Below are 27394 nucleotides of genomic sequence, written 5' to 3' on the forward strand. Positions count from 1 at the left end.
AATCACAGGCAATTTCATGTAGTTAGCAATTGATTTCAGATGAGTGGAGATGGGTGAAATTGGCATGAAGAAAGCTTTGCTCACAAAGGCATACAACACTCCATCACTGTAGAATAGCAAAATAACCAGCTGGTGGATGACTGACCCCTAAATTCTTTGTATTATTATCACTTAACTGCTCCTAAATTTAATATTTAGGTATGTACTGAATCAGATGTTGTAACAACACCAAATTGTTCTACGACACAAAATGTCATGGAAATGTTATTCTCCAGAATGTGAGTCCTTTTTGACAAGGTGCTTCAAAATACACATTTGTATTCGTATCGAAAAATAACATATACATGTATAAGAATAAATATCGTATAGTGCATGCCAATGGCAGGAATAATAATACTTTTTCTTCCTAACATGTGATATTTACAAAACTCACAAAGATAATTATCTCGTTTTCATTTAATGTCATACTTAAACTTTTTAAAGTGTAAGATGTATTTTCATGAACTAAAGTAACTTTAGAAATATGAAGCATGAGTGAAGTGACCCATTTAATATACAGAGCCAAAAGACTAGCAGCCATGTTGGTTTACATAAGCACTCACACATCGGGGAAACCTGAACTCACTTTTGTGGAATATTATGCAAGTTGGCATGACATGTATGTGCAGATTCGTTAAAAGAAGTTTCTGGTAGGTGATCTCATTTGCATATTTTTCAGATTGGGACACCAAGTTTATGGATTGGTTTTTGATAAAATTACTTATCAATACTGGAGACCTGAACTGAAGTCTCTGCTGGAGGAGCTACCCGTGCCATATCATGTTGGTCCACAAATTAGCATTCCCATCACAACTGAAACACAATCTAATTTTTCCCGTTGCATCAGAATAAAATGCAGCATAAACAGGCATGTTTGTCAGGCAGCTATCAGTTTAGACAGATTGCTGCAGGCTTAATGTGTTAGTGTGACTGTTTGGACATGTTTCAAAGTTCATCAGTCAATCATAAGATGGGTCAAAAATCCTCTCATTCTACACAGGAAATTAATGATTACCACACTGTGTTGTTTTCTACATCAAACAATGATTAAATTCATTATTCTTATATCTTTATATTCACCTCTAAAGGTATATGAAAATGTCCTAATCTTGTAATAAGACTTGCCTGATTCTGTGTTTTTTAAATAAAAGAATCTGTAATCCTTTAAGATTTGAACACATATTACTTTCTTAATATCTTAAACATTCATTGTTTAGAGCATTAAATAAAACTATATGGAATCAGTAAAAGAACCTATCCACATTTCATGTTTCTAGAGAAAAAACAAACGTTATCTGAAGTAACCATGATAATACTTTCACAACATGGAGGTTGCAATCTCCGTGGTCCAAGTAACAATATGAGCCATGACTGTTTCAAGGAAGACAGTACCTCAGTCGAGATTGTGTTGAAAGAAAACACCACCTTCACTTTAGGGGTAATTTATGTTGTATCATGGAGGGGGCTTTCCACATGTCCTCCCCTTGCCCAGGTCTGTGTTTATACAAGTGTGAGGTCACCCAAGCACAAACCATCTTGACATGGGCAGATGTCCTGAGGACATTCTCACCACACACCAAAAGTCAAAGGCAGCCATTTTGAATTATTAGTATTTGTTGGGACATAGATGTGCTTTAAACTTATGAACCAGTGAACCAAATTCTAAGTTGGTCAGTATTGACTCAAATCACCAAAAGAAGGGGCTACATCGTGAATTAAATGAAATGTTTGAACAGAGGCCTTTGTATTCATAAAATTCCCTGCATCATGAACAAAGGAAAAGGACAAATCTTATCACTGCACGTATAACTATTCCACATGGTTCTCCTTGAAGACATCATTAATGACTGAAGCCACCTAACCAAATTTCAATCAAATTAATCAGGCAGACATTTATCCGTTGAAGATGCTATCTTTCAGCATGGGGCTTTTTCATATAAACAAACTTGAGAGGAAAGCTCCATTGTACACCCAGCTCAATGTGATAATTACCATTCATGTAATCAAGCTGAAATTTTATGTGAGGAATTAATGGAATTGAAGTCTTTGATAGTTCTGCTCCCTGCATTAAGCTTAAGTTAAAGAAGGACAGCATTATGTACACAACAGAAGCAACATTAGCATAAAGGCTAAGCTGATTTCAATGATGTAACCATTTCTGTGTAAAAACCAGTCAGTGTTGAAAATGAAAGATAATAGTAGAACACATGTACCTCCTCTACAAAAGAGTATCAATGTTATTCAAGTTGTGTGCACTGAACAGGAGCAGTGGTCCCTAGAAACCAATATCTGTTTATCAAAGAACTCTTGAATCTTAGGAACAACTTGAACTTCAGTTCAACTCGAAATTTTCCATGAGCACAGGAGATGAAACATTTAGGGTGGACTGATTAGCATTGTCATTATTGGTCAATATATTCTGTACCCTATGTAGTACCACTTGACAACACATATATCTTTTCAAGGATAAAATAGGTTGTTATTGGCTTGTGCCATGTGTTCCTGTGTTGTTTTGGGGTAGGTAGTTGACTTGCCTTTGCATGTGTTTGTGATGGGTGCCATGAATACCTGGTATCAGTGGACTATGCCTTTAGCAGCAATTTCTTATAATGATGGAATGAGATTTGTCACTCTTATTTAATGTTACCCATTTCATTTTTGGCACATTATAGAAGAATCATGCCTTCCGAAATCTAATCCATTGTTATACTTGGATGTTCCCCCAGTGATCCAATACATTCATAATATTTGGTTTTCACAATTGAAACACCCATCGCTGTACCGACCATGCTGGCAGGAATTGCAGCTAGCACTGTCTTTAGTGGCAGTGCTTAGATTAAATGGGCAAAGGTTTGTTAATGCTATTTGGGAAAAAAAACATATTTAGGAAATTGCTATCTTAATTTTGTGTCAACAAGATATGATGTCGCTCTGATGGCTGCTAACACTGTGGGATAAGCTGATGTCTCTGCAGAGTGGGTGGGCATTTTAACATCTCTTCTATCATGTCATGATCATTTGCTGAACAGGTGGGACCATCTCAAATGAAAGAACCAACAGCTCCCACAATTCACGTCCTTCACACTCCTTGGTAAGTGCATTTGCAGAATTGGGGTAAATCAATGAAGAAACTTAAAATCTTTCCTTTTATGTGAAGCACATGTCTTGGAGACTCATCCACAGTTCTATGTGTGCAGCAAAGGGCACTTCAGATGACAGAAGTCAGCTGTCACACACAGCTGCCTAAACCTGGGCTGCTAGGGGTAGAAGTCAATTCACTTCCAAGTGCCCAGTTTTATGGAGATAAAGCTGACTCAAATGTGAAGGCCCTTAGTTCAAGTTTGACCCCCACAGAGCAAAGGGTGATGTTAAGAAGCAAAGAAAGTTGGGTTTTTCAAGCTGAGAATAAAATGTCATTGAAATATGATGACTCTTGAAAGGGTCAAAATATGTTGTCCCCATACAGGCACAGAATGTGAGGATAGGTTACACAAACAAAAAGCAACATGAAAGAAAATTAGTTAGGTCTGTGATGATGATGGTAGTCTTGTGAAAAGAAATATGTGCCAAAATTCAAAGGACAAAGGACAATCATTCACTCTTGAACATCTTATATGTGCATATTACTGCCCTTGTTTTCTTTCACTTTGCTGTTGCAATAGTGTTATTGATAAGAAGAAACCAAGCAGTCAATGTCCATGAAAATGGGATAAGTGTGATGTAACATAGTCATTCTCAATATTGAAAGTTTCTGAATTTGCTCCATGCATAAAAAAATATCACATGAGAACGAAAGGAAAGTTAAGCTCTAGGGTCTCTATTTTGGTTGAAGTTCACTGAATGAGGCAAGCCCTTTGTCCCCAAAATTTATTTCAAGCTCTTTATCCCCTGCAATGGAGTGTGAAATAGTTTCCAGTGAATTGCAAAATCTGATTTTAGCTTCAAAGAAGTCTTGAGTTAAAACTCTCAGGGGCAGATATGCCCCAAATTACATCAATTGGCTCTGAGACCCTACTAGGACCCTACTTGTATGGGATTTTATGAGCAAATTTCAAAGTTGTAAAATTACCCATTAAATATTAATGCTTCCTAATTGGCTCTCTATTTCACATTATTTGACAGAAAGCTGACCTAGAACCTGAGACAAAGATTAAGATTGCACATGAAGTCTTAATCTTCAATGATTTGCTGTTGAATGCCACAACTTGAAGAGACAAGAGTGCACCTCTCTCTCCAAGAACATATGGTAGTACATGGCACCACTCCCTCTCCAAGAACATACGGTAGTACATGACACCACTCCCTCTCCAAGAACATACGGTAGTACATGACACCACTCTCTCCAAGAACATATGGTAGTACATGGCACCACTCTCTCCAAGAATATACGGTAGTACATGGCACCACTCTCTCCAAGAATATACGGTAGTACATGGCACCACTCTTTCTCCAAGAACATACGGAATTACATGGCACCAAGCTACAAGAACATACAGTAGTATGTATGTATGTATGTATGTATGTATGTATGTATGTACGTATGTATGTATGTACGTACGTACGTACGTACGTATGTATGTATGTATGTATGTATGTATTGTATGTATGTATGTATGTATCATAATGTTCCATAATGAAGTGTTTTCTGCAATAAATATTATCTTATCTTATCTTTCGTCCTCATGTTCTTATGTTCAAATCATAGTCAGAGTGTTCCATCTTTGACAAATAACAACTGTCACAGGCAAGCAAGAGAAATACTGTTTTTTGAATTTTGTGACATTGGATAGGTATGTTGTCAAAGATGATTTGAGTTCAGTCTAGACCAATTATGAATTGGCAGAGAGTAGCATAATGAAATATTGCCATTAAAATGTCAAAATTGAAACCATTTAACAACAAAAAGCCTGGGACAATATTTTTTCCAGAAAAGGACTCGACATTAATGGTGTAGACAATGACCTGTCATTCCTCCAATCATCAAATTTAAGTACTGTTAAATAGCTCTAAGATCCTTCAAGCTTGGTTTCTTCAAAGACAGATATACATGACTAATAGCCCAATAATTCACCAAATAATCCTCAAATCCCAGATGCTTTCTGCAAGAGGTCAGCTAGATCTATCATATTTTAAATGAGCCAGAACTCTTTGAAAACATGTGGTGGACAGAAATATGGCCCTAATCTTTTCAATGATTCAAACTGCTCCAATGATGTGAGCGACTCTGTTGTAGGGGCCAAATGAGCCCCTAGTATGCAAATGATGCAGAACTGGTATTCCTGAACCCTGAACAACATGTGGTGACCAGCAGTACCACCCTGACAATTGATCCTTAGAGGACAGGTTGATTTATAACCTGGTTGGGCGAGGCTGTGAATACTAAGCTTGCAGTGTCAGACTTGGCAAATAATTAACAGTGTGATGATGGGACCAGATAACAACAGTATGACTACAGGTCAAATGGTCCAAGCATAATCTCCTCATCGATACAGAGATTTATGAAATCTCTTCAATGTTAAAGGGCAGGTTTTGAGTTTCAGTAGATTCCTTGTACATGTTCAAATGGTCCATATGCTACATGATATGTGCTCTTTCTTTTTCAAAAACATGAGCATGGTTTCCTCAGGCAAGACATTGGAGTTACTACACACAACTACAGTGCTGTGAAACAGCTTAGTTTTGTTCTCATTTATCATCATCATTATCATCATAGAATAATGATCACGAAGAAGAATCATCATTATCATCATCATCAAAATAATAATGATCATGAGGTACCATCAAAATTATGATCAAACTTAAGAACAACATTGTCCATCATGCCATCACTGAGGTGGTGCAGCAGAAACCACAGAGGTCTCATAATAAACCACAAACAACACTGGGGCCGAGATAAGTATCCCAAGTACGGGGAACGGTTCAGCAACTTCTGATCAGAAACACCACCACCATCAGGTCTGACAACAAAGGCCATAACAGACTTTGCCACAGTTGAATGATGGCTTTCCAATGAGCTAAGGGTTATTGGCAGTTCTTTGGCCAAGTTATGGTTCACAAGATGGGTATTCCACTGGCAAAAGAATCTCTATCACCATCTGCCCTGGGGGGCCCCTCCAAACATCACAACAGTTTGTGCTTTGATTTTTTGGTTGAGGCTCCTCTGTCAAAACATCATGAAGAATGGGGGATGTTTTGACCAACACCAGTCATTGATTGGCAGATTGTCCTATTGAGTTCACTAATATGGTCTTTTACACACATAATGCTAATGATATGTTGGACTGGAAAATAATTGTCAGCTTCTTTTCCTTCTTGAGATTGCTCATCCACAACCTGCAAAGGTCAAGCTTCAGAAGTAGCATCAGGAGTTGGAACAGATCCAACATATTTTAAACATTGGTCTACCTCCATTGGCCTCAAAAACTACAATGAGAGAAAATAATGCCTCACAAACTGATGCCTTCCCCAATGCCTCTGACAACTGCCACACACTGATGGCAAACAGATAGCGGAGCAGAGCTTACTTGTGAGTGCAAACTCTATGTGGTGGGTCGAGTGTTTTTGCAGTCCTAACAATACCTGTTGTGACTTTAAAGTGACTCTGCAGTGGTACTGTTAGGTAAAAACAACAACTGCACCTCGTGGGACCTTAGTGGCAAATGAAAATAAAACTTCAAGTCTATTCTGGTTACTTTTGGGGGCTCGGGTTCTCCATCTTACGAATACCTGTAGTGTTGTATTCTGAATTTTTTAAAGGTTCCTTTAGTCTTTCACAAAACTGAGTTCAGGGGCAAATCAAATGTTTGTTGTTTATTTTCACAAGAGAAGTTGTCAACCTACAAATACAAAAATCTTTGGATAACAAATTTTCTTTTGAAATAAAGATCTTTAAGGGAAAAGATAGGAGTAAAGGAACTTTTATCATTCTGCAGCATTCAATACAATTGTCATCAATAGCCAGATCAAAGGAAGAACAACTCCTGACACCTCATATCTCAGTAACGAGTTTGATTTCCTGTGCACAAGGCAGACTTTTTAATGTGGGTGTAGATCTTTAGTCCTGTCAAAAAAAACAGGCATGATATGGTTTGGATGTTCGCCAACATGTGACCGCACAAGTTGAGAATAAACAATCTGGCAACTTTGTCAGGAGCTGCTTGAAATACAAGATGGGTAATGTTGATTCGACCCTAAAGCACAGCATGTATACCTGTTGCTGTAAACACATGTGAGAGAAGGAATAATTAACCCTCATTGAACTTTTAAAACTATACCTTTACAAACTCTCCCCTAAGTTTAGTGTTCTGCATGGTCAGTCACTATTGGCGCTTCCTAAAGGAAGCTGTAGACTTCCTACCAAGACACCGTTTCATCCCTACCTCACATGCAACCTGCATAAACAGAGAACATTCTGGGATCTATTGTTCTTGTGAAAACAATGATACCAGCTTTCAGAACATTCTGGTTGGGCCTAGGAAAACAGATGTTTTGGACAAACATTTATCCATACATTTGGAACAAGACAATGTTCTGAATGCAATGAGTATCTTCAAGAATATATTTCTTAGAAGACATCAAATGAATGAAACAAGCTGTCTTCTGAGAGAACAGCTCCTTTATAATTTATTCGCAACGTCTGTAATCAGAATGTTTTTAAACACATGATGGATTTTATATGTTCTTGCCTCTTGACAAAAAATAAAATATGTACAGACTTCTCCAGGACATCTACACATTGCTTATGAAAACAAAAGCAATATGAAGACACTAGATGCATTTGTTTTTTCAGAATAACCACTTTAAAACATGACTTACATCAAGTTCTTTTTGACTTTGCAAGATAAAAACATTAATATAAATCATTAAATTTAGGCTATTAATTCTGAAATCTACTAGTTTCTTCAGGACATCTGTTCCATCCATGGACAATGAGATTTGGTTAGTCAAAATCATTAAGCACGCTATTCCAAACACAGTGGTTAATTTCACAAAGGGCAAATGGTTTTATTTGGTGTCTGAGTTTATTCTGATAAATATTTCAGGAACAAAGCTGTTTTCCTTACATTTTCTTCACAAATGCAAAACATGTTTCATTGAATACCACAGTAACACACTTTAATGGTGATGTCCAAATATTGCCAGTACACAGTTGTACATCTCATTCTCTTCTGAGAGTGGAAATAACATTGTATTGTGCAATGAAATTCTTTTCTCTCACAAATGGGTTAAGCTTTCAAGATATTTGTGGAATCTGATCCTCATTGAAATTATTCTGAAATATCTATGTATGTTCGCAAGTGACCTTTTGCTAAAAAATGTAAAAATGTATGAAACAATACTTAGAAGCGTAGACTTGGAAGTATAATCTTTAACATTCACCTTTGTCCCAGTCTGTACATCACAATGAACACTGTGTTGAAGAGGCCAATAAAAATACTTCGAGTGTCACAGGAAGTGTGTGGAGTGGAATTCTCGGTGTGCTCACACCAAACTCCGATGGCCGCAACATGTACACATGTTTTGATGTTAACTAGCCTGTGAGCACACCGCCACTTATAACTCCACCATGGATTCATGAGGACTTATTTCTGGATCTCTAACTAGTGTTTTGTCACGGTACCAGGGTAATTGACTGTTATAATCACTGTCTTCAAGTATGTCCCAAAGATAAATGTTCTCACAATGATTCGGTTTTCTAAGTTCTATGACTTGCAGCTAAGAATCGGAATAATCATCTGACAACCTTCTGGCAGACATATAAAGAACTTCTTGTTGAAACCTAACATATCCAATTTAGTCTCTCATTATTACCTCTTGAAGCGAAAGAAAGGTAAAGAAAAGTTCAGCTTGTACTCTAAGGGATTCTACAATTCTTCTTTCAAGGAGAAAGTTATATATATTTTTTAGATATGTGGAAACATTTTTCTGTGTTAAACTAAATAAAAAAAAACATTGAAATAGTTTTAATCTCATGCTGTATTTACTCATGTTACATTGATGTAGAAGTTTTAATCCCATGCTCAATTTATTCGTGTTGCATTGCTTGAGGCGACATCTTTCAAATGCCAGTTTGTTATCGAATGACATCAGTGGACTATTTCTGCCATAATTTCTTATCACCAGTTTGTTATCGAATGACATCAGTGGACTACTTCTGCCATAATTTCCTATCACCAGTTTGTTATTGAATGACATCGGTGGACTATTTCTGCCATAATTTCCTATCACCAGTTTGTTATTGAATGACATCAGTGGACTATTTCTGCCATAATTTCCTATCACCAGTTTGTTATCAAATTACATCGGTGGACTATTTCTGCAACAATTTCCTATCACCAGTTTGTTATCGAATGACATCGGTGGACTATTTCTGCAACAATTTCCTATCACCAGTTTGTTATCATATGACATCAGTGGACTATTTCTGCCATAATTTCCTATCACCAGTTTGTTATTGAATGACATCAGTGGACTATTTCTGCCATAATTTCCTATCACCAGTTTGTTATCAAATTACATCGGTGGACTATTTCTGCAACAATTTCCTATCACCAGTTTGTTATCGAATGACATCGGTGGACTATTTCTGCAACAATTTCCTATCACCAGTTTGTTATCATATGACATCAGTGGACTATTTCTGCCATAATTTCCTATCACCAGTTTTTTATCGAATGACATCGGTTGACTATTTCTGCTATATTTTCCTATCACCATTTTGTTATCATATGACATCATTGGACTATTTCTGCCATAATTTCCTATCACCAGTTTTTTATCGAATGACATCGGTTGACTATTTCTGCTATATTTTCCTATCACCATTTTGTTATCATATGACATCAGTGGACTATTTCTGCCATAATTTCCTATCACCAGTTTTTTATCGAATGACATCGGTTGACTATTTCTGCTATATTTTCCTATCACCATTTTGTTATCATATGACATCAGTGGACTATTTCTGCCATAATTTCCTATCACCAGTTTTTTATCGAATGACATCGGTTGACTATTTCTGCTATATTTTCCTATCACCATTTTGTTATCATATGACATCAGTGGACTATTTCTGCCATAATTTCCTATCACCAGTTTTTTATCGAATGACATCGGTTGACTATTTCTGCTATATTTTCCTATCACCATTTTGTTATCATATGACATCAGTGGACTATTTCTGCCATAATTTCCTATCACCAGTTTTTTATCGAATGACATCGGTTGACTATTTCTGCTATATTTTCCTATCACCATTTTGTTATCATATGACATCAGTGGACTATTTCTGCCATAATTTCCTATCACCAGTTTTTTATCGAATGACATCGGTTGACTATTTCTGCTATATTTTCCTATCACCATTTTGTTATCATATGACATCAGTGGACTATTTCTGCCATAATTTCCTATCACCAGTTTGTAGCCTCCAGTTATCCCACAATTCATGGAAAGAATGACTGCAAACAATGCATCAAGTATAGTTTGAAACACTCTATCATAATATAACTCCATTAAGTCACAATGGGAGTTCAACCATTTTTGCTTTAGAGGGCAGTGATCCACACATTCATTGTGGCCACAGTCCACTATACATGTTCTATTGATACAAATATATGTTATATTGATACTGATATATGTTATATTGATACTGATATATGTTCTATCGATACTGATATATGTTCTACTGATATTGATTATGTTCTATTGATACTGATATTTGTTCTATTGATACCAATATATGGTCTACTGATAGATATATTATATACTGATACATTTTCTACTGATGTATGTTCTATTGATACTGTTATTCATCCAAGTGAATTATGTTCTGTTGATATTGTAATCATCCCCATGTAAGATAGCAATAATCCTAAACCCGTATCATAAGTCATATACCCACATGGCCTGAACAGAACATGGGTAAAAAGGGTCATCAGTGTTTCCCCCAGACCTCCAGTGAGAGGCCCCTTGTAACCTAACCTTAATGAACTTTCAATAAACCTCACCAAACCATATAGCCTTTGACAGCTGTCCATGATTTGTCTTACAAGGTGACAGAGAAATTTGTTGAAATTTTCTCCCTGAAATGTAATTACTAGCGAAGACACATTCCTGTAACTTGACCCCGGAAAGGTGGTGAAGACAAATTGGCCAATATTGGGGTGACATAAGCAGCAAAGATGGGAAATATTTGTTGAAATTGGTGTTGGAAATGTAATTAAAAGAGCAAATAGGTTTACAGATAACAAACTGTCAGAAAGATAAGAGTTCTGATCCTGAAAGAAATACTTTCCTGCCATTATGCTAAACCCTGACATATAAAACTGCCCTCTTACCCTTTGTAGTCATTTCCTATAGATCATCATAAAGACTTCATTTAAAATGCCTTCTAAAAAATGGACCATTATTTTTTACCCATATAAGTCAACCAAAACCTGACATGCCTCATCTTGTTTGTTGACAAGCTATTTGGTGTTCAATTGTATGTCCTTCAATCTGCTAGAGTAATCTGCTACAGCCAGTGCCTCAAGGAACACACTGGTGAAATATTGGAATTAGATGAACATTGTTGGAATTGTGACTTGAGGGTTGAGCCTCAACCAAGGTGGGCCACCTAGACCACACAAACAATACTTTTTTTACCCGTCATAAATACACCCTAAATGAGATTTCTTCAGTACATCCAGCTTTCCTGCTCGGGCAACTTTTTGGCATAGATTCAGCAGTGGAAAAAAGTCGGAGCTCCATCTACAAACCCTGCTTACTTTGTAACTGTCAACACGCCATAACAGAGGCTAATGTGTGATGATGATGATGATGATGTTGGGGACTCCATCATTTCCGCGTTATGCATATGTGACTTTACTAATTGTGTACAAGTTTCTTATGCTGTGTAGCGTTCAACATGTATATGCTTAACGTTCATCCATCTTTTGACGCTTTGTTTGTTTGTTTGTTTGTTTGTTTGTTTAATGTTTAACACCATACTTAGCAATGTTCTAGCAAAATGACTGTGGTCTGTAAAAAATTGACACTGGACCAGACAACACAGTGATTGACATCATAAGCTTCAATCCACGCTGATGAGATAGCATGCAATCAACAAAGTGTGATCACCTGATCCATCTAGTTGCCTTTTATGACAAGCATGGGTTGTTGGGGACCTACATTCTGACTGGGAATCCTACAGGGCTGTATCGGTACTAGTTTCCTTTGCAAGTGACACATTGGTAAATGGTAATATTCAGAATTTGGCCTTCATGACTTCATTCTGAGTTTTGTATTAACATTAATATCTTAATATGATGTATACCAGCAAATGAAACAAAAGCATATTTAATAGTGGTGTTTTGTCAAGTGCATACACCATTTTAATGGTTAAATTCCATGCAGATGTGCATGTGTTGAAGTTAAACAAGCAGATCCCTTGCAGTGCATAACACTTTTCAAATTTGACCTAAAGGTGTTTTTTCAGAATTACACTGAAAACCAGAGATATCTAAACACTGTATGAAGAAAGTATATGTCCTTATTTTGCATGACTCTATATTACTAAAATGATTTCATGTGCAGTGAAAAATGGAATCAAAACCTTTTGATAAGTTTAACAATAAAATTAGTTCCATTACGGTAGGGGTATACTGGTATTGGTCAACTGTCATCTCAGGTTTAGATATTCTTGGTGGCTAGATTCAAAAAGCCAGGTTTAAATACTATTGCACATTGCCAAGTGCTGCTGAAGAACCACTTTCATAACTACATTCACACATCCTGTGTCAACACATCTCTTTCTGAATACTGTGATTTGTGAAGTTAAAAGGTCCAACTAATTATAATCAATGTGGTAACTGAATCTTTCTTTTTGTCCAATTAACTTCTGAAGAAAACATCTTTCATTAAGAAGGAGATTCATCTGGAAATACTAAATAATTTATAGTCTAACAACAAAGAGGCTACATTAAGGATACCTTATTGCATGGATACCATCTGCTCAATTTGATATTTACAAGTTTGAAATTACAGTGACTGGCCTTTGCATGTGTTTGTGATGGGTGCTGGTGGGGTGGGATATGTTCATCTTTATGCAAACACCTATTTGATAGTGGTTGGTTGGTTTGTTGTTTTACGCCGCACTCAGCAATATTACGGCAGTCTGTAAATAATCGAGTCTGGACCAGACAATCCAGTGATTGATATCATGAACATCGATCCACCCAAATGGGATCGATGATCTGCATTAACCAAGTCAACCTGACCACCTGATCCTGTTAGTTGCCGTTTATGGCAAGCATGGGTTGCTGAAGACCAATTCTAGCCCAGATCTTCACAGGTTTATTTGATAGTGATTCATGCTTGTGAGTTGGAATTGTCCAATGGACTGTGCTTCTAGAGAGATTTTCTTATGATTATGGAATTATTTTGTATTATTTGATACTTCTTCTGTATCCAAGGTAGAGAATGGATCGTCAGCAACCCATGCTTGCAGCAAGAGAGTCAGCGACTATTCTTGTCATAAGAGGCAACTGGTGGTCAGGCACGCTGACTTGGTTGATGCATGTCATCATATCCCAATTGCATAGATTGATGCTCATGATGTCCATCACTGGATTGTCTGGTCCAGGCATGATTATTTACAGACCGCCGTGATATAGCTGATTTTTGCTGAGTGCGGTGTAAAACGACAAACAAACAAACAAACTTATTCCGTGTGCAAGGAACAGCTTTGATTTTGTTATGGTACAGGGGATGGAAAGATGATGGCAATCGGCAGCACCCTAAACAGGCCTCGCCTGTATCTAGTCAGGGTGCAGCTGATGTCATGACTCAGGTGGTAACTTATCATTACTGAAAAGAGACGATTAAAAACAAGCATAAATCTTGGAAACATGTCTGTTCGGAAACAAGCCAGCTAGTTAGTGGAGTCCCATGATACTACATAGCAAGCCTGGGACTTTTTATGTCTCAAAGACATATGACCATGCCTTCCTGCAAATACAGAAATTGAACTTAGCTAGCTCTCTTATAATAGAAATGTAATGTGGAACCTGAAAAAGATGCTTCTGAAAATGTCAAACAGATGCAGGAAGTACTGGAAATACAAGTACTTCTATAGACATGAAGTCCCGTAAACCTTGTTCAGACACTGGACTTCCCTATTTTACACCAATTTATGTCTGTGATAACAGTAAATGAACATGAGTTAATACCGAATTACTGCTCTTATGTATAAAGCACTAGCAAGTGTGCAGTTGTAGCTATAATTATCCCAAGTGAAGAAAATCAATTGAGCTTTTACAGCCAACATATTAACTATGATTTTTTATCCCTCAACTTGACAATGTCTGTAGAACATTCTCCATTAGAATTCACTCTCCATTTTACTTTTCAAATGCTTTATGGAAGTGTCAAAGCTCAAGCAAAAGAACTAGGTAAATAAATAATATGACTACTTATATATTGACACTGAAGACATTCCACCAGTGTAGCTAATAGTGTGCAGAGAAGTATACTTTCCAACACACAGACAGATACATGCAATTCTGAGAAATGAGAATGATAGGAGCAGCAGACAAGAGACATGGATGTCTAGACAAGTCAGGCATTCCTGAGAGAGAAGACCAGGGTATGTGGTGATGTCAGACTGCAGTAATCACCTGCAGCTGTCACCTCATCAATCCTACTGCACATATTACTGTTATCTCTCACTGGTGTGCATCACCTGGTCTTTAATACATGGCGTACAGCTAAGGATAATGGGGCCTTTAGTACATGCTACAACACATTACCAATACTCAGAATCCATCAAATGTTGTCAAAAACATTCATTTCCTCGGTCTCCTACTTTGGCTCTTTCATATTTGTCACAGTGTTTGATTGAGAAAAAACAGGTTAGATTGAAATAATACCAGCATGGGCAATTCTTGCATGTAAACATAACAACAAAACCTTTCCATAATCATAAGAAATGTCTGCCGAGAGGAGTCCATTGTACGATTCCGACTATATCATATGCACGTGTTAAGGAAATGCTATCAAATAGTGATGATACCAGGTGTTTGTAAAAGGTAAGCATGTCCTGCTCCAGTCACAAACACATGCAAAGGCAAGTCAACTGTTCACCTGAAAAAACATGGGAACATATTTACATACCACCCAGTTGTCCTGCACATGAAGACATTTGGGAAGTTCGGATACCACATATTCTTTTAGCAGATACTTTACTGGCTAAGTCTAACTTTAGGTATCCACATTGTACAGGCTGGTGTGTTGCCATTTAGTAGGATTTTGTACAAAGTACTGAATGGCTGTGCGATCATGTTTTACTTACAAGTAGAATTTGTTCATCTGTCCAATACATCAAGGACATTTCTAAGCAATTTCTGCTGCATCTTCACGAATTAAGTAATTAGTGAACTGACTGAGAGTTTCAGTTACTCTACAAATTGACTGCGACATTGACATTAGCATACAAGTTTAACATCACCTTCTCCAAATTGTATCTTAGAGGATCTGAAGGATTTCTGAAAATGCTTCCATAATCCAGTGACATCACCCTCCTCTAATCAAATCAAAGTAAGCTGGAGTTCTTTCCCACACTTGAGCTTCCTCCTCCTGGAAGTAGGTTACACCATTCCATTTACTGTAGTTTGTACCACGTAACCACAAACAAACCCAAGCTGGACACTATACACCAGGTAGGCTTGTATTACCTCTTATCACATTAGTGATAGCCTCCTGGACGAGCTCATCTGCAGCCTCAACAGAAGTCAATTTATGTGCTAGATAACATAGGCTTGATCTTTCCTTTGATACATGTAACCATCCACTTCCACCCCCTCATTGGGTAATAACTACACTCAACAATGTTTACTTAGGCCAGTGATAGCAGTCAGATGATTAGTCTTCGAAGACTGGAGTCCTGTTATGGTTCTGCAATGTATGTATGTATGCCACAGAAGTCATGTCTCCATCTGATTTGATCATTGTGTATATGGAAATTTCAACCTCATCCTAAATTGGGGGACACATTTTAGAGGTACATTCATTAACTCTTGTCTGTGATCCCTGCTTGAAATCAACCTCAATGAGTAACAATCACAATACTCATTTCGATACATATAAACAATTAAGCCATCTGATGAAGTTTAATTACCCCCTTGCATCTGAGAAAGCTCACCTTCAAGCTGTTACTTCAAAGCAAATGGAGAAAGTAGGACTGTGATGTATCTGAGCCGGCAGACAAGCTCTGACATAATCAAACTAACAACGATTACATCAAAATAAACATGGCTGGCAAGAGAATTCTGGATAGGAGATTGCATCGTTGATAATGGAAAAGTTACCAAGCTGATTAAATCCTCCGTTCACCACAAAAACAGAAGCAGTTTACTCATTTGTGTTGTGTGTTTTTCAGCAGATTTTGCCAAGTAACTTATAACTTATGCGATAACCATTTGTTAGTGATTCCTAAACACATACTTATGATATAGTCAGCATCATTCAATGGACACTAGTTTTAGCAGACATTTCTTATGAATATGAAACAGGTTTTGTAACTTCTGTTCACATAACTCTGCAGGAACAGGGTAACTCACCAGTAAAATAGTTTCAATGCTCACACAAAGTTTAACAACCAATTTCCAGGTTTCTGATTACAATTTGTCTTCCTAACAAACATTCTTATTCTGAAACATTAATCATTTATGTTTATTGACAAGTTCAAATATTTAGAAAAATGTTCAAGTGATAAGGGTATTAAGATATTTTTCAAGGGTCACAGTAGTGTCGACTCTCGCATGGATCCATGTTGCCTCCTACAGAGCAATGCTTCAGAGATAATCAGGTACATATGATCATCGTATCAGTTGAAGAAGGCAAACATTCTTAGTAAGACTGACATATTTATGTAACAATCTTCTCAAAGACCTCCCCACTGCCCCTCAAATCGCTACTCTCAGCTTCTTGTTTAGTTGACTGACTGCCAGGATATCGGTGTTCAACATCAGATCAGAACTCCCTTAAGGAGGTGTAGCAACTTAGGACAGTGTTGTAATAAACTTGTCTGTTTCCTGCAGACATACAACTTTACACAAAGACTTGATGGAATGAAAGGCTATACAGCACTGGTTGGATGATATCTGTGGGGACCTTTCATGAGAAATATTGTACTACTAATCATGTTAGGCGTTTATAGACAACTTTACAGAGAGTCTTCATGGAATGAAATGCTACCAAGAACACCGGTTTGATGATATCTGTGGGGACTTGTCCGGAGAATGTATGCACTACTAATCAAGTTATAGGCCATTTCCATATCAAACATGTTCCATCAAGTAAACACATATGATACAAACATGGGCTACATGAAAGTTCACAGAGGATTCTGGATTGACATTTCTCAGTAATAAATCAATCCTATCATGGATATATCTCCCATCTTATGCCCTAAGGGAGGCAACCTGTCAATCTTGTTCCAAGGAACGCAACCCTCCCCCCCCGGGCATGTCCAGCTCCCATGGCAACCAACAGTACATGATCCACTTCCCAGATAATCACATACGACCAACATATATTGATTATTCAAAGCATAACACCATGATCAAGTTTTTATATGAATGATTTTAAATATGTTTATGTTCAGGGTGCACTGCATTAAGTAGCTCAGTAATCATGAGAATATTTCACATAAATACACTGCAGAAGGAAATGACATATATCAAATCTGGAGGGACAAAAGGCTCCATCTCCATGTCCCAAATAAGGGCCACCTACTGTGTTAATTGAAACGATAATGAATGAAATTCACATAAAATACCTCCCTGGCATATTCAAATATCACATAGCTGGGTGGTGATGGATAGAAAAACTTTTCCCCAATGTTTTTTCTGACATGATCACTCCATGATAGCCAATTGCAAACACAACCAGGAGTACAAATGAATTTCTCATAAATTTCTGACATTGAAGTAGTGACACCTGACTTTTACCTGCGACATGGCTAACGACCTAGGAACTTTGATGCGGTGTAATATCAGAGGCTGGGTTACGACTGGCGCTGTCACAGCAGGCGAGTCTAGTCACAAGACAAATACATATTGTGTAGACCACCTCCATTATGTTACATACATACTCTCCAGTGTCAGGGGCGCAGGGACAGACAAGGCTTTCAGGCTGGGGCCTGGTATTGTTGGAGTTGGATGTAATTAATATTTACCTGAAGTTTCAAATACTTTTTGAACCACTTTTTTTTAACCTGATGGGGAAAGATACGTCCACCTTTTCAAAAACACCGGGTATCATCACTATTTGATATTAATTCATATACATGCTTATGATAGCTGGAATAATACACCAGACTCTGCTTCTAGTAGAGATTTCTTATGATTATGGAAATGGTTTTTGTAGCTTTTATTTTCAATGTTAAAACAGTTCTTTCCATCACACCAGTCAAAAAACCTGTTTTCATATATATTTCAGATATTAGTTTTCTAGACTGTTACACTGAATAAATTCTCCGTGCGTCCCACTAGTTACAAACACTCAGGCCATGACCGTGATCTTCACTGACTCATTCAAGTATTTTCTTACCCTGTCTACATCATGCATAGGGATCACTACCCTGATTCTAGGTGTCAGTGGGATTACTTAATGATACTATAGGCAAGGTGTATTACATAACAGAAGTTTATTCCAACACATGATGCAAGTTTGTTTGGTCCCCAATTAGAGCGACCTTGCAAACAAATTTCCTGTTCTGTTATCAGTCTACTATTACAATCAATGATTTTACTGAACTCTGCTAATTTTGTCTCCACTGAAGCATTGTGGAGCAACTAACATAGTAATTGATGATGTCAAGTTTCCATCAAGTGCTGAGGAATGTTAACTTGACATCAAGGACAGAAATGATGGCACAGACCTAAACTAGTTTGTCTATTGAAACTAAAATCAGCGAAGACAGCTGGCCAGCGAAGCATCTTCTGAAGCATCATCCCTCCCAACAGCTGTCTTTCCTTTGTTGCAAGTGGCCACTGACTACAGAGCCTAAGGCTGACCCTAATATTATCCACAAACTTGTGTATCTTACAAATCTGGTTGGATTTGCTGAGTTAACAAACTGCCTGCTGTCTTTATTTTCACACGAGTTCACACTTTGATGATGAGCTGTACGCCATGATGGAGGCACTTCAGCTAAAGGATTTTATATAATTTGTGGCATGTGTTCATGTATGTTACACAAGCATCATTTGAGCTTATCATTACTTACAACAGATGAACTAATACAATGAACAGAAAGACATCTGGTTTGGAGATATGTTACATTGAAATTTAATTGGTTATGTAACTGAGGAATGGTTTAATCATGACCAAAGGGGAGAAGGACTTTGATGTCATGCATGTAGCAACACTGTTGATGCCAATAGATACACACAATGCTATATTAGTTAGCTTGTAATTGTGAACTAGTTGTACACACATACAGTAAATAGTATCTGTTGAACAAAATTGTTATACATTAATGACTATATATATGCTTGTACAGTAGAACTGCTCATTAACAAAGTATTGAAACATTGCCTTTATCTTCAGTTTTACCTCAATATTGATATACTTACTCCCTGTAGCATATGACTGCTTTCTCACAGAATCCTCAATTTTCCAACACTTTATTTGAAATATAGCATATACTTATTATTTTGAATTGCCAATTATGGTTGCTACTAGTTGGTGCTGCTACTCACATACAGGCAGCTATGTCTACCTCTCCTTGTGCCAGTAATTCAGATAAAAGTACACCCACATCAACAATAAATAGTCAAAATATCCCAGGTAATCCAAAAGCTACAGTTCAAATCCTTTTCTGCCCCATATCAAGAAGTCAGATTCCTCTTATTTCCTGTCATGACATTAATATTCAACTGTTATGAAGCAGGAGATGTGTGATAGTTTATGTACATTCCATTTCATGACATTAATATTCAACTATTATGAAGCAGGAGATGTGTGATAGTTTATGTACACTCCAGGTGACACACAATTGGTAAATTGTCAAATGAACCAACGGATGAAATTGTCAAAATCATTTTCATGAACCTTTTTCCCTGACCACCTGGAGTCATCACAATTTTCAGTGATCCATTGACATAATTTTCACCTCTTTTTTGTCTTTTACACCCAATGGAATCTGTCTCGGCAGATAATCAAAACTAAATATTCCCTGGTGTTGATATCTGTTTCCATCTTGATCACATGTTTCATTATATGCATTTGTCTCCTTATTCTTCCTGTTTCATTTGAATCTGTTGAATTAAATGTTAAAATCACTTAAAATGTAAAGCACTGCATTCTCTCTCCTCAAATTAAAACATTTGGATATTTACACAACTTGCCAAAAGCTACAATATATGTAAGTCCAGTTCCAGAACCTGTACAACAATGGGTGAAGATGTTAGTCAGTAAGTGCTGTTTGCTATCAATAAATGGGATGGGTGTAGAAAGACAATGCATCTGTCCCCCCAAATGTCAGTCCATCAGTGCCCTTAATATGCATGTCGAGCTCTTCTTGAAATGGCAAGGTGCGGGCAAACATTTCTTTCAGAAACAAACAACTAAGTGGAACCATTGTTGAAACGGCAATGTGAATGTGCAAACATTTCTTTCAGAAACAAATAACTACGCATTCAGCTTGCCAACATTTTTCTGTTTCCCTTTGTTGATAGCTTGCCGATTAGTCAATCACCAAATCAGTTTGTGCAGTAGGGCCTGAGAAAACATCATGGCGTACTGGGAGTTGATAGATCACAGTTTTATTACAGGCTGCACAGGTAATAGAATTACTAAACCCCTTTAACATCTGCACCGCCTCCAGGATGTAGTGGAGAGAATGTCTGCCTGGAGAGTGGAAGGTCAGTGGTTTGATCCTTGGCTGTGTGATACCCAAAAGACATTAAGAGATGGTACTTGTTGTTACCCTGCCTGGCGCTCGGTATTAAGGGGACAAAACCAGGTCTGGTCAGTTCGGAGTCAGTATACTGTGTCCGAGTGGGATATCCATGTTAAACTGTTAAAAACGTCATTAGTTCAGACACGCACACATATGTTGCATGCCGCTAAGTGGGACACGATGTTAAACCTCATTTCACATCATCTTTGACAGTCTCAGCCACAACTCTAACCCTGCACCTTCCGATTCTTTCGAGGCTTCACACTAACACTTTCTGCAGACTCCCAGAAAATCAAGACTACTCAGTGTATGACAATCAAGATCAAACATTCAGTCCTTTCAACAAGTATTAAATACAACATCCTGCTGAAAAAAGAAACAATCCATCAAATCATGTTCTGTTCTCAGATGTGTACAAACGTAAACAACTCTTCAAAGAACAGTTGCTGCCGATTGTATACATTTTTTTAAAAAGCTAATATCAAAAAGTAAATGTGACCAAAAATTAACAATTGCTGAATGATATTTATCAGTCATCACTGTATGTGTTTTAAAGTTAGTGAACTGCAAGTTCTATTTTTCTGCCTTGAGTTATTGGGTACATGAACTCATATAAGTCCTGTCTTCGTTTGCTTCAGATTTATTAATAGACCCCTGAGGCAGTTCAAACAATAATCAGGGAATAGTCAGCAATCTTAATCACATCTTCAAAATGTCTGCTGTTTTGTTTATGAAACTGCCATAAGGACCAGCTTTGAATCTCTCACAGATGGTACACAGGGAACCAATCTTTTTCCAAGGAATGAAAATATTGTGATTGAGTATGATCATATTTAAAGAGAGTTGGAGATGTGGGGGTGTTAACATAGAAACCAAAACGGAAATGATTAGGCCTAAACATACAAACATCTTGTGCAGAGCTGCCAATGTTTTCTACATGAACATGGCCCTGTCCAACCTTATGAAGAAAAATGTCAGAAAATATGACTGACTTCTGTGTGTTTCATATACATACAGATTTACTTACTAGGCTCCGGGACAATAATAATAAACTAAATGTGTTTTAAAGCTGCACAATGTTTTGAAACCATGTATCTCAAACTGCCATCACACTCGCATGTCCTGACCTTCAGGTATTTATAGTAACACATTACTAGAGCTAGAATGGTTTCTTCCACATCATATTGATATTAAAGTATCCAGAGAAAACAGCAACACATCTTCCTGAGCTCAAAGAGTCTCAAACATGTGGCATATCAAAACACACTTCGTCTCATTTACTAAGACGGCTAAGTTTTGCTGTCGTGTCTTCTCACTTTTTGATTTACAACACAAGGAATGAAGGAAATATAGTTTACAACCACCTTGATAAACACCCGGTGAACAGATCAACAGTTTATACTGAAGTAAATCTGCATGTCTGGATCTCTCTCCCCCTTGAGGTGTTTAGTGAATGTGATAAATAACGGATAGTCTGTGAGAACATTTCTTGCACAGATCGCAGTAGATTTAAACAGGGATTGCACTGAAATCTATAATCTGAACCTGATAATTGACTCTTGACTGAAGGGAAATTCAGAAACAGGAACACTAAAACATCCTTTCCAAATGCTGGCAGCCCTTCTTCATCTGCCAGAAAGAATATGTACCTATTGTAAAACTATCAAAAAAAGAAGATGAAGTACATTTTCTGATGAGATGCCCCCTTCACAAAGACCTGCAACTACTACCATCATCCACTTTAGCTACACTTCCAAATCCACCAGCACCTTTTACAAGTATTATCTCCTTTTTCATTTACAAAAACATTCATGTTAAGGAAATCTGCATCTCCTCTCTTGACCTTCTTCCTTTATAACAGTCATGTTCATGCTTTGTACCCTGTCCCTTGTGGGTGTTTATGTACATTAAAGTCGTCGTCTTCTTTTCGTACATCTTGGGCAAATGGAATCAAAATACCCTGTCAGAGTATACATGTGCAAATTTGATATCATTCCATTTAAGATCATTCTCCTGCCTAGCCGACCTCCCTGTATTCACTATATGAGAAAGGTGTCGTAAAGTGTCGATAGTTTAATGTAAGCCACTACAGGTACATTCAGCCATCACAATGAGGGCATAAACCGGCCATGAAAGTCAACTTCTGAAGCCAGCTGTTTAAAGCAGATCTCTATTTTTGAGGTGTACATTTTTAACACTTTGATGAAGAACATGGATGAAAATGCCACACACATTGGCTTGTGATGACAGAATATCCTTGCCTGGCCACAAGTTACAGCCAACTGTGAAATTTTGTCTGATAATCTCTGTGGATCACTGCTCTTCAATCAACAGCTTCTAAATATCACAGCAAGAATGGTCTCACGCAATTGTTCACATCCTTATGCACAAGTGACTCTGCAGTTATCCTATAGGTTTCATTACCTTGGGTTGCGTTTGGTATATTTGATGAAACTGATACCCCCCGTGTCAAGAAGAACATCTTTCCACTTAGAAGTTTGTCATTCACAGTTCAAAAAGATGTCTTTGTTTAAGGGGGCTCGTCAGACACTTATTCACTTGGAACATAAATTGCCAAGCTTAATATTACAAGGTGATAACACTTGATACATTCACAGGTAAGACAGGTTTTACTAGAATTACATCATTTTATCATTACAACACAACTAAATCAAAATCAACCAGCTTCCACCAGAATACATTTATATATTTATAAGCCAACAAGAACAATGACTGATCATGAACTCAGGTAATGCTATAGGTGCATTGAGGTTTAAGTAACAGATTTTAGCTGTTCAAGCAGTTAAGTCCCTTAGGGACTGGCCATTTGATATTATGGGGGAACCTGTGAAATTATCAAAAAACTATATAGTCCCCAGAAATGACAAAAATAATAATGCTTCAGACAATTGAAAGCAGAAGAAATTGTCTGCCACAAATTAACATTGGTCCAAGGTGTTTTCTTAAAGATATATTCACGCTCATAGATTTAATATCTGGTTTTACAGCTGTACTACTTCATCTCCATACCAAATCCCAGGCCCCCACCCCAGAACATCAAATGGTCGGTCCCTTAGCAATGGCCGGATCCACTGGTCATGGGTTTTATTCCACGATAAGGACAGATCATAATCCTGGGTTGGTCAGCATAATATTGAACAACATGTGTTGTCCTGAGCTTTCCTCAAACAAAATGTGACACAAACTGAAAAACGGCATCAAATCCAACTCTGAAAACAACAATTGTGACTAATCTCATTAAAATTATATCTTAGTTCTCACTACCACTAAACAAAGATCTGAGGACATCACATTACAGGTCACGTCAGAACGACCTTTCATCCAACCAATCAGAGCGTTGCTTACCAGATCAGGAAAGTGACATTCGGAATGTATTTTCTAATCATGCAACCTCGAAAAGTTTAACACAAGTATTCCAAACAACAGTTGCATGCTTTACAACTGAATCCATACAATCTAGGCCATCTATTTAGGCATCCCAGAATGTAAAGCACGAGAAAGCTGTCTTCTGATTGGCTAATGTTGACTTCTTGTCAGTCAGTCAATTGGTTGGTCAAAGTTTGCGAAAGGTTGGTCTGACATGACCTGTAATAGGATGTCCTCAGATCATTGTCTAGCTGCAGTGAGAACTAAGATCTCATTTTAATGAGATTGCGATAGCGACTTACCTGATGCCTTCACATTTGGCAGACATTATGAGGTACCAATAGCGTAAAGACATTGAATTTTAACTTACCTAGAGCATGTCCACTGATGACAAAGATTATGACAGTAAGTACTCCAGTCATGTACACACTGCCAACACAGCCTCGATTGAGGTAGTTCATCATCATTCTTCATGCTAGTCTAAACCCCAGCATGAAAATAACTCAAACTCCGACATGGGTACATCCAGTGCTGAAAATACAGAAATCACAGGCTTAGTAAAATGAAAGGAGTTACCGTCAATAAGCAACAGTTGACAGAAAAAGAAATTCAAGATAAGACAACTCTGATATGTGCACGCACAGCCACACGGACGGATACACACACAGGGTAACAAATTAAAAGACATGAAAGTCCAAGTGTTCCTTAATTGTTTTCTAGGTTTCTTCTTCTTTGTATTGTATTGTATTGTATTGTATTGTATTGTATTGTATTGTATTGTGGGTGAAAATCTGGGAATGAATGATGGAACACTGCATTGAAGTGATGTTCCCTTATTTGTTTCCATCAGTATATACATAAAAGTTGAAGCACATACGTGTATAAATTACTTCCGAAGAGAGAAGTACCAAGTTCTAAATGCCATGTGTCCAAATGATCTGCTGATCAAGAAGGGTGTCACATTACTTCTGAGACTCATTTGTTTGTTATTGCCGACAAAAAAAGATTTTTTTTCAGAGAATCATGTGTAATTTAAGCTAAATTGAAGTCATTGATGGCTTAATCTACCTTCAAAATGTCAAGATTTTCTTTCTTTGTTTGCAATATTCAAGCTGCATGACAGTGGCCCGTAAGGAATGGAATCTGAACGACAATCAACTGACAGATATTGTAAACAACGATCCACCCCATTGTGGTACAATGACACACCACCAACCAAATCACAGAGCTAGACACCCAATCCATTTAGCATAAGTTGCTGGAGACTAATTCTAACCCAGAATCCCCAAGGGGTTAAACTAAAAGAATACAATCAGTATTCAGGTTAAATAGAAGGTACTATTTGGATGCAAGAACATCTCATTTTCTCCACACATTCCTGTTGGGAGGCACAAAAAAGGCTAGCCTAAATTTCACATAGACAAAGGGTACTAATAATTCAATAAACTTTGGCACACAAGGTGCATAAGAAAATAATGCACATGGAAACGATATTTTCTTTAACTTGCATGTCAGGAACTAAAAATTAAAATCAGCATATTAAACAAAAGGGTATTGACAGAAAACTGACCTCTGGAGCTTCAAGTCACCATGTATGAAACAAGCTGATACAAGATGAACATTGTACTCACACAAGGAAAGCGGATAACTGGGTAAGAATAATCTAAATGTACCTGAAGATATTTTTGTTACAGTGATGATGTAGTGCTTGTCAGGATATGATGATCACACATTCATCATGATCAGCTGGTTGTCCCCGAACAAAACCCTGCATATATATGGCAACAAGTTCCTAAATCTTGTACCATGTGTCTGGGGGGAAACTGAAGGAGGGAAGAGTTTAGCTTTAAAGTGTAGCTAGTGTTTCTCCTCACGTCATGTCCACCCAACAGGTGCAGCCATATTGTACTGTTTGGTTATCAGGATTGAAAACATTCATTCATTCCAAGGAATACTGACCTGACAGCCAGTCAATCTCAATTCAGCTGTGATCAAATAACTCTGTCAGGGATTTCTCCTCTCAAGACAACCAATAGCTATGAAGAGCTTTCAGCAAACAGTGTGTACTTGAAAGGTCACGACCTGATGTTATTGTTTGTGACAGTACATGCAATGTTATTCTTTTTTAAAACATATTTTACTCACATGAAAAGGATTGGGCACATGTTATCACAACTTAGATCACCCTCTCCCACAGATGCTTATTTAGAGCTGATACATAATGACAGACAGGAAAGAGGAGAACTGGAGAACCATATGGACATTAACATTGCTCACTCAAACTCTTTTGTTTTCTTTATATATGTATCTACAGTCCTGTTACTCTTTCTTGAAACATCATAGAATTATGAACAATTCAGTCTTTAAAATGGCAGTTCAGTTACAACTGAATACCTACTCTGTGTGTGTGTGTGTGTGTGTGTGTGTGTGTGTGTGTGTGTGTGTGTGTGTGTGTGTGTGTGTGTGTGTGTGTGTGAATGTGTGTGTGTGTGTGTGTGTGAATGTGTGTGTGTGTGTGTGTGTGAATGTGAATGTGTGTGTGTGTCTGACAGTATCTAATTGGTATACTAATTAAGCAGACATAAGTCATACCATTTGTCACACCGACATAACTGCATGACTAAAGTCATCAAAATATTGCCTGCATTTAGGAAGTTAAATGACAAAAATATGAGTATTCAATGACTTTCTGAAGAGACTAGTATTTGTCACTTGCAAAAAATATAGAAGTATAGTTTGAAAGTAACATCCACCACAAAGAGTTAACAAAATGAAAACAAGATACCAGCGGACAAATACTGGAAAATTAAAACAATCATAATTTGAAACCATTGCGATGATGTCATGCTATTGTTGTGCAGTTGATTCTGAAACGGGAATTTGCTGGTCATTCTCAATGTGCATTTTGTGCAAGTAAAACTGAAGCAACTGTATGTCATGAAAAAATATAGAAAAATTATACATCAACGGTTACATGGTATAAGTTGGAAAATCACTCGATCTGTTGTTTCCGGATATCGA

At 37.4% G+C, this 27394-nt stretch overlaps 1 protein-coding gene across 13 annotated transcripts in view; it reads right to left on the reverse strand.

Moving 5' to 3' along the window:
• The window catches only part of LOC124112986 (roundabout homolog 2-like), a 519019-nt gene that overhangs the window by 35959 nt on the left and 455666 nt on the right, over positions 1-27394 (reverse strand). For all 13 annotated transcript variants that reach the window (XM_048398286.1, XM_048398287.1, XM_048398288.1 and 10 more), the window contains one exon: positions 24744-24904. In XM_048398286.1, the coding sequence (XP_048254243.1) occupies positions 24744-24840 (97 nt within the window). In that variant the 5' untranslated portion in view covers positions 24841-24904. The remainder of the gene's footprint in view (positions 1-24743; positions 24905-27394) is intronic.

The sequence above is a fragment of the Haliotis rufescens genome, unplaced genomic scaffold, assembly GCF_023055435.1.
Source record: "Haliotis rufescens isolate VD_foot unplaced genomic scaffold, xgHalRufe1.0.p SCAF_18, whole genome shotgun sequence".
Classification (NCBI taxonomy): domain Eukaryota; kingdom Metazoa; phylum Mollusca; class Gastropoda; order Lepetellida; family Haliotidae; genus Haliotis; species Haliotis rufescens.